General features: G+C 36.2%; 1 protein-coding gene across 1 annotated transcript in view; it reads right to left on the bottom strand.

Annotated features, from left to right (window-relative positions):
* The window catches only part of LOC106882038 (uncharacterized), a 35744-nt gene that overhangs the window by 2218 nt on the left and 20775 nt on the right, over window positions 1-12751 (bottom strand). The window contains exons 2-5 of the mRNA XM_014932595.2: window positions 7478-7653; window positions 5604-5700; window positions 2279-2380; window positions 722-880 (exon numbers count right to left, since the gene is read on the bottom strand). Coding sequence (XP_014788081.1) covers window positions 722-880; window positions 2279-2380; window positions 5604-5700; window positions 7478-7629 — 510 coding nt within the window. The 5' untranslated portion in view covers window positions 7630-7653. The remainder of the gene's footprint in view (window positions 1-721; window positions 881-2278; window positions 2381-5603; window positions 5701-7477; window positions 7654-12751) is intronic.

Here is a 12751-nt window from a genome sequence, read left to right as displayed (position 1 = left end):
CCTTTGGGGGGTTTTTTTGGGTTTTTTTGGTAAATGACAATAATGTATCTATATCTTTGCATCTGTGTTTGTCCCCCGCTCCTATCATCACTTGACAACGGGGTGTTGGAGTGTGTGTTTACATCCCTGTAACTTAGTGATTCAGCAAAAGAGACTGACAGAATAAGAACTAGGCTTAAAAAAATAAGTCCTGGAGTTGCTTTGTTCAACTAAAACCTTTCAAGGTGGTGCTCCAGCATGGCTGCAGTCGAATGACTGAAACAAGTAAAAGAGTAAAAGAACCCCTTTGATATAAACCTGCTTGAGACCATCCTTGGTCTTATGATACAAAATTCTTGTTTTAAATTGATCTACACTAAAACTTTCCATCAAAATTCCATGTTAGCTTGTCCCAAGCACCAGCATACTATTGGCAAAATTCTTTTACTAAATTTGTAACTACTGTCAAAATTGTTACTATTCTTTCAATAAATTTGTTACAGAGTGGAACAGTGGCTATGACTATTACAAGCACACTCAGGTCGGTGAGACTGATACAGTTGGCACCCAACCTGAACAGCTACAGAGAAAACACTAATAATATATCAGTGACAAGATAGACAGGGATGAAAATGGGAAAAGGTAAAGAAAAAGAGAGGAGGTGTAAGAGGAGAAAACAATAAGTGAGAGAGAGAGGGTGAGAAACAAATAAGAGAAACTAACGATAAATATCATTACTAACCTGCTCTTCTAATTCATATGTTTTATCCATCAAGTCATCCAGTTTGTCTCCACGTTCCAGAACTTTTTCAATGTTCTGTGTAAGAATACCTTTCACTTCATTTACTTGACTTTGGAGTTGAGAGAGACCACTTCCAGCACCGGGTTTTGAAAATGTTTCCTTTAAAATATTATATACATATATGCAATTATAAATTTCTGTTTGTGCATGTGTATGTGTGGGCATGCGTGCATGTGCTTGTGATTAAATATCTATATGTATATGTAAGATGTTGTTGTTATTATCATTATTATTATCATTATTATTAACGATGATAATATTAATAGAAGGCAGTGAGCTGGCAGAACTGTTAGCACACCAGGCAAAATGCTTAACAGCATTTTGTTCATCTTTTTGTCCTGAGTTCAAATTCTGCCAAGATTGACTTTGCTTTTCATCGTTTCAAGGTTGATAAAATGCAATCGACTTACTTCCTCCCCCCAAATTGCTGGCCTTGTGCCAGAATTTGAAACCATCATTCTCATTATTATTATTATTATTATTATTATTATTATTATTATTAAGGCAACGAGCTGGCAGAATTGTTAGCACACTGGACGAAATTCATAGCAGTATTTCGCCCATCACTATGTTATGAGTTCCAATTCCACCAAAGTTGACTTGACCTTTCATCATTTCAGGGTCAATAAATGAAGTACCAGTTGAGTACTGGGGTCGATGTAATCGACTATCCCCCTACCCCATATTTCAGGCCTTGTGCCTATAATAGAAAGGATTATAATTATCATTATTATTATTATTATTATTATTATTATTAGAAAGCAACAAGCTGGCAAAATGATTAGCAGCATTTCATCCATCACTATGTTCAGAGTTCAAATTCTGCCAAGGTCAGCTTTGCTTTTCATCCTTTCGAGGTTAATAAAATAAGCCAAGTACTAGAGTCAATGTCATCAACTAACACCTCCTCCTAAAACTGCTGGCTTCGTATCTAAATTTGAAGCAACTATTATTCTTATTATTATAAAGGTAACAAGCTTGCAATATTATCAGCAAAAGTCAGGCAAAATGTTTAGTGGCATTTCTACTAGCTCTTCATGTTCTGAGTTCAAATTCTGCCAAAGCCGTCTTTGCCTCTACTATCATATGGTATTGCAAAGTCTTACACTGTTTGTTTTGTCATGTTTATTCTATGTTGTTCTCTACAATCATACTTGTTCTTGTTTCAGGAAAATCATGAGCTACAAGCTGCATTGTCATCAACTCTTCTGTTTTCAAATCAATTTTGAAAACATGAAATAAGAGAGCCCTTACTTGAAGCACAAGAAAGGGTTAGCGACAAGGAGAGGAAGGACATTCAGCTGTAAGACAGCGCCTCAACAATATATTCGTCCAAACAGTGCTATCATAGAGAAAAGGGCATAAAATGAACTACAGAACAAATTAAATATATTATTTCCCTTTCTTCAGTACTGCAGTAGTGCCCTTCCATCACTCTTTTGTCATCATACAAAAATAATAAAAAATAAAAAGACAATTTATGATAATTGAAAATACCATTTCTCTCTGAAGTACGTGTCCAAAATCTCGATCAAACTCATGACTGAAGGCGGCTGATGCTCGGCCTGCTAGGCGGCCATTCAGGAATGTATCTTTGATCTATTGAAAAGAATAAATTTGATTTATTTAAAAGAAGCAAATAGAGAATATTGATGTTCAAGAAACATATATATATATATATATATATATATAAATTATGAATTTAATAATTATAAAAAATTGTAGATGTATGATTCTCCATCTTTATTTTAATGTCATACATATATATGGGTAATTACCTGAAAGTCTCACACATTAAGAAAGCCTAATGTCATACATATATATATATATATATATATATATACATATGTGCATGTATGTATGTATGTACGTGTTTAACACACACACTACACATGTGCAGTAATACTGATACAAATGGAAAAGCAGAAATTGATATCAAGAGTACAGTTGACAAAGTGATGGCAATTTTCCAGTGATTAAGACTAATATGGTCAGAACTCATTCGTTTACCAAGGGATTAAACTTCCTTTATACGCATCTATTGCCATTTCGACTGCATTGCATGCAAGTAAAACATATGTGTGGACGGAGAGGATTTACAATATTGTGAATGGTGCTTTAGAAATATCCTGAAGATCACCCAGTGTGAATACATCACAAGTAATGAAATCATGAAAAAAGCTGCCCAAAGTAAACTGCAAGACACCATTACAGCTAAACAAAGGAAGCTGCTTGCCGTTATTTGCTGATATTTAGTATGATATAACACATGAGAAACGTATTCTCATCCCGTACAGAAAACAATGTTTAATAGAATTCTGCAATCAATTAATATCGCGAGAAGCGAATTTAAAATGGAGCAAGGGAGGCAATTCAAGACAAGGGAAGTAACTTTATAAACTCGAGTTTTTTTTTTTTTTAATGGCTTGCAACAAAACGTTGGTTTAGCTTGGCTGAATGTCGAACAGATTCATATAATCTCTTCATAATACAACAGATTGGGGAAAACTAAAAGGAAAAATTAAAACGAGCTATTTGAGGGTGTTTACAATTGAAAAGAGATCTGGAAGTAGTCAAGAAAAATATTAATAATAATACAGACCTACAGACCCACACATGCGCACAAACAAAAAGAACGCAGCTCGCATAACGGACAGAGTCAACGACTACTGGAAAGATTGTTATGAGGCAACGAAAATTTTAGGAAATATAAATAAGTAAATGAATGGAAACTTTACCGGTGAGCGTGTTAAATAAGACACTAAAAGAGAATAACTCTCCCCAGACACCAGAAAATATACTTCAACACGCGAACTCATATAAAGAATCTTGCAAACCAAATCCAAAAACGAAGATATATAATGAATAACGTAATCCAAATAGATCTATTAACTGAAGTTTGCAACAGACTTACAGTAGTTGTAAGACCTATGTCTCCTCTTACGGATGAAAAACAAAGAAAAAAATATTACACTCAATTGCTTTATTGTAAGACTGTTAAATACAGAACCAACAGCAAAGGTTTTATTTGATCGCTTGACCTGCTAGAAATGGCAACAAAATCGACCACAAATTACACCCTACTGTCATCAATAAAGACAGATACCTTGAGCAATTAAGTCCCTGATATACAAAAGTATGTGATGGTCACAACTGGAACGACTTTGACCATAAGTCTGCTTGATTAAGGCTGATCTGGGAATAAACAGTAAAACACAGAATGCTAGAATGCTTTCACCAGCTTCAAGGGTAGAGTTGTAGAGTCAGTCTAGAATTAATTCCTAATATTCTAAGGAATGTTATGTTATTTTCTTTGTACACCAAAACCTAGGTTAACCAAAGCCTTGTGAGTGAAATTTGCAAGACGAGAACTCTGAGAAAGCCAGCCATTGAGCTAAGTAATGCACTGGCGTCCCTATATACACAATCACAGAAAGCATAGATCAGCATTAGGCTTTCTTAATGTGTGAGACTTCCAGGCAATTACCTAATATGCTCAAACCTTAAGAAAACACACACACACACACACACACACACACACACACACACAGGGCTTCTGCAAAGTTTCTGTCAAGTCTACTTGCAAGACGTTAGCTTGGGATTATTGTAGAAGACACTTTCCTATGGCGATACACAGTTCTTTCTAATGAATATATAGAATGCAAAAAAAATTAAATGTAAAAATTAAAACTTTCTTACATTATCCCAATTTCAGTATGAGCCTCCTTTTGGACATTTTTGCATGGATTACTGTCATCATCATCGTTTAACGTCCGCTTTCTATGCTAGCATGGGTTGGACGATTTGACTGAGGACTGGCGAACCAGATGGCTGCACCAGGCTCCAATCTGATCTGGCAGAATTTCTACAGCTGGATGCCCTTCCTAACGCCAACCACTCCGAGAGTGTAGTGAGTGCTTTTACGTGCCACCGGCACGAAAGCCAGTCAGACAGTACTGGCAACAGCCACGCTCAAGTGGTGTTTTTTATGTGCCACCTGCACAGGAGCCAGTCCAGCGACACAGGCAACGCCCTCGCTTGAATGTCCCTTAAGTTAAATACTTATAGAGGAAATTATACTGAATTTTTGCACATCATCAGTCATGTTTTTTGCTCACAGATAAGGCAATATCTTATTCAATATTCCAACCTTAACAGATACTTTTGAAAACGTGCTCGTTTGAGCAGTATATTTCTAAGAAAAATCATGTTGAATCTAAATCCTCCCACCAGTCACCTGTACAGTGTCCCCTTTATATTTATTGTTTTTTATGAGTATACAATGCCCCCAAGAAGTTGCTAATGACCAGCCTGAGAACCACTGAACTAGATTATTTCATCAATAGATTTTAATATCTCATAATGACTCAGTAGTACAGAGGTAGTGAGCTCAATTCCCAGACCAGGCTGTGAGTTGTGTTTTTGAGCAAGACACTTTATTTCACGTCACTCGAGTTCATTCACCTGCAGAAATGAGTTGCGATGTCACTGGTGCCAAGCTGTATTGACCTTTGCTTTTCCCTTGGATAACATTACTGGTGTAAAAGAGGGAAGGCTGGTATGCATGGGCAATTGCTGGTCTTCCATAGAACAAGCTTGCCTCGGAAGAGAACTTTCTTGGTGTAATTCTATGGTCATTCATGACCGAAGGGGGTCTTTTACTTTACATATGTAGGAATTAAGACACCAAAACTGTTTTAAAGTAAGTATTGAGATGTTTTCTAACAAAGGTGAGTGTTTATTTTATTTGCTTAATGTTAAGATATGGAATAAAACAGACTAATAAGTAAACACAGACATGAATTATATATTGAAATCTTACTTCTGAAAGGAATGAATGAGGTCCTTGCTTTCCCATATTTGGGTCTGCAACACACAGAAACAAAATGCCATTTTCTACTTTACAGTGGAATGAGTAACTGGAAAAGAAATGAAAATAAAATAAGGTAAATAAATAGACATATCTTTACAGTTCCTAAAATATTCGGTCATACCAAATTCTAACAATAACAAAAATATTTACAATGATAACCTGGTTTGTTATAGAATGGAGATTTGTAATGTATGGATTGACATAAACTAAACTGGAAAAGAACAGGGTATCCTTTAAGTATTCACAATAGTGGTCTGCACTTGATATTCAGTGGCTAAATAAAAGTAATAGAGCAATAACCTACAAAAGATGCATTATATTATACTAATGTTACAATCACAGCTCACAAACTAACCCTTTAGCATTCAGATTACTCTGTCATATGCAATGCTTATTTATTCACATTACTTTGATTTAATCATGCATTACCATGTAGCTTCGAGATTCCAATGATGAGATAGTATATTTTTAGAATGTGATTGTAGGGTAAGTGTGAGAAACTGGATCTAGCCAGTTTGAACATAAAACAGGTAGAATATTTTGGCTGGATATGGCCAGTTTAAATGCTAAGGGGTTAAGCCAATTAAACCAAAAAAAAAAGTCTCTCTACTGTTGTTCAACATGCTAAAAACAATTCTTTTTCCTCAAATCACAACACATTAGACTGTGACCATGCTGGGGCATTGCCTTGAAGAATTGTTAGTCAAATGAATCAACCCTAGTACTTATATTTTATTTTTCTTAAAGTTTGGTAATTATTCTATTGCTTTCTTTTGCCAAATCACTAAGTTACAGGGATGTAAACATGCCAACACCAGTTGTCAAGTAGTGGGGGGGGGGGCAAACACAGACACAAAGACACCCACACTCACAAGGCTTTGGTCAACCCGGGGCTATAGTAGAAGACACTTGCTCAAGATGTCATGCTGTGGGACTGAACTCAGAACCATGTGGTCAGGAAGCAAGCTTTGAACCATGTCTAAGCACTCAAACATCATGGCTATTTTTCCAAACCCTGTTGTATCTCACATGGAAGTTTGTGTCTTCCAAAGTCATCTTGTTATATAATTCAATCTAACTTTTTTGACTGTAAATTTTGGTCTGAAATGTTTTATTTATAAGTAAAGTACAGTACCACAAAAATTAAAGATGGACTAGCATGACCGAAATGACTTTGATTATGGGCCTGCTTGTTAAGTTTTGACCTTCAGCTAAACAACAACTTTATGTCAACAGAGCTTTAATAACTGGTTGGTATGTAACTGTCTCAATAACTTCAGAATGACCACCACACTATTAGTGGCTGAGTAATTACACAAAACAGTCAGGAGGAGATCTGGAAAAATAGCAGGAGAATTAAACAAATCGATTAGGAGGGAATTACAAGACATTAACTGATTGGAAGTTCTATTCACACACTTTTACAGTGCATGTGTGAGTGTGTGTATGTGTATAGAATTATTAAAGTGACTAGATGCAATTTAAAACCAAAAGGCACAAATACAATTATCACTAAAAGTGACTAACCATGCAAGTCAGCACCTGCATTGCTAGAAATATATAGATATATCATCATTTAATGTCTGTTTTCCATGCTGGCATGGGTTTCATGGTTTGGTAGGAGCTGACCAGCTGAAGGGCTGTTCAGGCTCCATATCTGTTTTAGCATAGTTTCTATGGCTGGATGCCCTTCCTAACACACATACATGTGCATATAAATACATACACATACATGCGCATATAAATACATACACACACACACAGACAACACTCACTTGTATATATATATATATATATATATATATATATTTGTTGCCACTTACCTATCTGATGTGTATGTAGTCGACTTGTTTTGGTGTGTTGGAATATTAGGCAGCATGTCAGCAACAACATTTTCAAAGTTTTGCATTGACGTCGTTTTGAGCTGCGAGCACAGAATCGTCTCTCCCCTACATATGCAACTGTAATGAATCATTTTCCCTTCTTTTGACACTTAACCCTGTAAAACAAAACAGAAAAAAAAAATACCGTCACAAGAATATCAATTTATATATATATATATGCACACACGCACGCACAAACATATACCTAGTTTTCACAATACAAATTGGAGAATTAGAACTCAGTATGTGAAATAGAGTACATCATCATCATCACCATCATCATCATTATCATAGTTTGACATCATCTTCCATGCATGCATGGGTAGGGTGATTCAAAGGAGCTGGCCAGGTAGAAAAACTACCCTATGCTATAGTGTCTGTTTTGGCAGGGTTTTTACTGTTGGATGCCCTTCCTAAAACCAACCAGTTTGCAGAATGAACTCGGTACTTTTTATGTGGCATTAGCACAGGTAAGGTTAGTTTAGGCATGATTTTTACAGCTCAGTGCTCTTCCAAATACCAACCACATTAGTGTGGACAGCATGCTTTTAATGTGGCACCAGCACTGGCAGGGTCATCGAGTAACTCGCAAGACAAGGAATTATGAGAGGGAGCAGGAGGATTTGAGGAGGGCCACTAATGTCAGAGGATGAAAGGTTATTTATTTATTAATTGTGAAGCTACATTAGTTACAAGAGGGCCTAGTGTTTTGTGCAACAACACTCATCAAACAAGAAACTAGCTTCTAGCTTGATACATGTAATAGCACAAAACTTTAGGTGCTTAAGTCACTTTTGCAGCTTCAGACATAAACATGTATAAACACACACACACACACACACATATACATCAACCCATGCTAGCATGGAAAGCGGACGTTAAACGATGATGATGATGATGATGATATATATATATATATGGGTGACACGTAAAAGCACCCACAACACTCTCTGAGTGGTTGGCGTTAGGAAGGGCATCCAGCTGTAGAAACTCTGCCAAATCAGACTGGAGCCTGGTGTTGCCATCCGGTTTCACCAGTCCTCAGTCAAATCGTCCAACCCATGCTAGCATGGAAAGCGGACGTTAAACGATGATGATGATGATGATGATGATATACAAGCATGTGCAAATATGATGAAGCTCCTTGTTTCAGATTGGTTTTATTACCAAATATGATTAATAGTTTACATATTTTGAGCATCAATGGCAATACCATATCACACTGGAAACAGAAACAGCTATTAGATGGAATGCAGTCTGTTTGCATTGAATTAATAAATAATAATTGATGTAAGTCAATTGTTGTTAATCAGTACTTATCCATTTTCTGTTTTCTTTAAATTTTGATGCTTGATAGACCCATGCTTATCCTTGTCTTTACCTATAACTTATGACCATAATATGTTTGCATATGTACATCCATGGTGAAACATAGGTAATATACTGGTAGCATAATGGGTACTTGTATCCCTTAGACAGTTATTTTAACCTCTAACTCAACTAACCTTATATAAAAGCATATATATATATATATATATATAATTTCTAGCTGTAGAACTCAAAGTATATTAAGTTATAATAGCATGTAAATATTAGGTTAAAAAACTTTTTGTATGTTATTTACTTATATAGGGATTTATATGTGAAAGCATGTGGCTTAGTGATTAGGTATTCAGCTTATGATCATAAAGTCATGAGTTCGATTCCTAGCAATGTATTGTGTCTTTGAGCAAGACACTTTATTACCCATTGCTCCAGTCCACTCAACAGGCAAAAATGAGTTGCACCTATATTTTGAAGGGCCACACTGTTAAGGGCATGCGCATCTGTGGAGTACTCAACCATTTGTACATTCATTTCACAAGCAAACTATTCCGGTGATCAAATTAACTGGAACATGCATCATCATAACCAACAGACAGAGTGTCAGTAAATAAAGAAGGAATTTATATAATTTATACTTTTGTCTACTTCATGTTCTGCACCTAAAAACAAATTATTTCACATTCTCTAAAAGTCTCTAAAAATAAATGACATAAACAACATACATATGTATATATACGAGTGTGTGTGTGTGAGAGAGAGAGAGAGAGAGAGAGAGAGAGAGAGAGAGAGAGAGAGAGAGAGAGAGAGAGAGAGAGAGAGAGAGAGAGAGAGAGTGCTTGAATAAAATATTATTCAATGAAAGTTTTTATTTTCCTGAAATACACAATAAAATATTTGAACCTTCTTAAACTCTCATCGGCTTCTTTACATTCTATCTGTCTCTGTCAGTTTGTATATGGTATATGTGTGTGGTATGTGAGCATGTAGTGTGTCTGCACATCATGTGTACTTATTAGGTGTCTGTAACGTGTGTGTGTGTGTTTGTAAAATGTAATCTGTGTCATCAACATATGATCACTGATCTCTTCAGGCAAGGCAGGTCAACACTTTTGTAGAAAAGATTAAATTGTTGCTATTATAGTTTAGCCCCAGGATCAGTTCTAACAGAACAAACCAATGATCAAAGACCATTTCCCTTTTGGAGAGGAGAGCATTCCAGGCATGGATAGGTACAATGCCTCCATATTTGAAGACGGTATGGAATGACATGAGGGCAACTTGGTCGCTATTTGTAGCAGGTCAAGTGAGTACATAGTGTCTCTATCTCTATCATCTATGCAATTGCTACCAGTCACACACTTCCCTTGGATTTTCAACACCTGATGGATGCTGTTGTAGAGGTACAGGTGTGACATACAGTGTTGTGTGTATATAAACCTGGTGACAATGTGAGACACACACACACAGAAAGACAGAGACAGACAGACAGACAGACAGACAGAGAAGAAGAATGTGTGAAACCCAATACATTCAGAGCTGATTAAGTTCTGAAAGGCTGAAAGGAAAAGTTGATCTCTGTATAATTTGAACTCAAAACATAGAGCCCAGATTCAATACTGCAAGATATGTTGTCCAATGTACTAATGGGTCAGCTATTTCAACACCTTACATATGCACTAATGGAATTTAAAAAAATGAAAGACAGGCTGGATTAAACAAAACAGGAGGATACATGTGGGATGGAAGAGATACTGAAGAGGTCACAGATATGTGACAAAAGATTTCCAGACAATGGACATAAGATAAAAATCTACAATAATAATACTCTTGTGTTTTTCTGTCAAAACATATGAATGAGAGAGGAAGGGGTGATAGCAAAATGGTAGTGGGAGTGTTTCAACTTTGAGTATATACTCTTTTACTCTTTTACTTGTTTCAGTCATTTTACTGCGGCCATGCTGGAGCACCGCCTTTTAGTCGAGAAAATCAACCCCATGACTTATTCTTTGGATGCTTAGTACTTATTCTATCGGTCTTTTGCTGAACCACTAAGTTACAGGGACATAAACGCACCACCATCGGTTGTCAAGCGATGTTGGGGGGACAAACACAGACACACAAACACATACACACACATATATATATATATATATACAACATGCTTCTTTCAGTTTCCGTCTACCAAATCCACTCACAAGGCTTTGGTCAGCCCGAGGCTATAGTAGAAGACACTTGCCCAAGGTAGGAATGAACCCGGAACCATGTGGTTGGTAAGCAAGCTACTTACCACACAGCCACTCCTGCGCCTACATGTGTGTGTATGTAAAAGGGAGGTATGTGAATGTGTCTGTGTCTGTGTGTACAATGGAAGTAGGATGGTGAACATTCAACACTGAAACGAAAATTCAAACTCTGTGTGAGTATATGCTTGTATGTGTGTGCATGTACAAGGGAAGTATGTGAATGTTTGTATGTGTGAACCAGCGTTCTTTCAGTAACAGACGATGATCAATGTCACATCTCAAAAGACAACCACTAGATAACATTGACAAGTGTATTAATTTGATTTACCATCCATATTCATATACAAAATACTACAATTAGCCATCATTTTTGATGGCACAGGGCCAACTAGTAAGAACAATAATAAACGAGCGAAAAATTAATATATAGTGAGTGTGTTTATTTGGCAAGTAAAAAAATGACCATACCGAAATATAAGAATTAAAAAAGAGAAATACCAATACAGTTAACTTGGTAGTGATTCAACAACCATTGACCTTTTTGATTTTTTGGTCTAGCATTGGTGGATTGGCACAAAAGCAGTAGATGGGCAGAATCATTAGATTGTCAGAAAAACTACTTAGCTATTTCGTCTGTCTTTACGTTCTGAATTCAAATATCGCCAAGTTCGACTTTGCCTTTCATCCTTTTGGGGTCGATAAATTAAGTACCAGTTACGTACTGGGATCGATCTAATTGATTTGAATTAATCAGGGTGGTTGGCTGAATCGTTAGCACATCAGGCAAAATGTTTAACTGCATTTTGTTCATTTTTATGTTCTGAGTTCAAATTCTGCCAAGGTCAACTTTGCCTTTCATCCTTTCAGGGTTGATAACATAAGTACCAGTTGAACTCTGGGGTCAGTCTAATTGACTTATTCCCCACACCTTGAAATTGCTGGCCTTGTGCCAAAATCTGGAACCATTATTTTGAATTAATCATGTAATACCTTGTAGCTTCAAGATTTCAATGATGTGGTTGTATCTCTTCAGAATGGCATTGTAGGATAAGTGTGAGAAGCTACATCTGGCTAGTTTAAATGCTAAAGGGTTAAATTTTGAGTTCAAAACCTGTTGAGGGTAATTTTGCCTTTCATCCTTCTGAAAAAAGGAGGAGATCAATAAAATAAATTAACAGTTAAGTACTGGAATCCTTGCCCTCAAAACTGCTGACCCTTGCGTCTATATTAGAAAAAATATTAATAAATAGTTAAATTATGTTTTTGATATTGCACATCTTTTACCTTTTATTGTTTGTTTCAGTCATTGGACTGCGGCCATGCTGGGGCACCACATTGAAGGTTTTACTCAAACGAACTGACCCTAGTACTTTGTTTTGTTTTTGTTTTTATTAAGTTTGGCACTCGTTTTATTGATTTTTTTGCTGAACTTCTAAGTTAAGGGAAGGTAAACAAACCAACACCAGTTGCCAAGTAGTGGAGAAACAGATACACACACACACACACACACACACACACACACACACACACAGAGTAGAATTAAAAATAGAAAGTCCTTAGTACATTTTTTATATTTGTAAAAATACACAGAAATGGCTTTTCTGAAAATTTTTTCCCTTATATAATTAGACGTTTCTCAATTATT

This window comes from Octopus bimaculoides, chromosome 1 (assembly GCF_001194135.2).
Source record: "Octopus bimaculoides isolate UCB-OBI-ISO-001 chromosome 1, ASM119413v2, whole genome shotgun sequence".
NCBI lineage: Eukaryota > Metazoa > Mollusca > Cephalopoda > Octopoda > Octopodidae > Octopus > Octopus bimaculoides.
The sequence above is the reverse complement of the archived record's forward strand: the minus strand, read 5'-3'. Positions and strand labels throughout refer to the sequence as shown.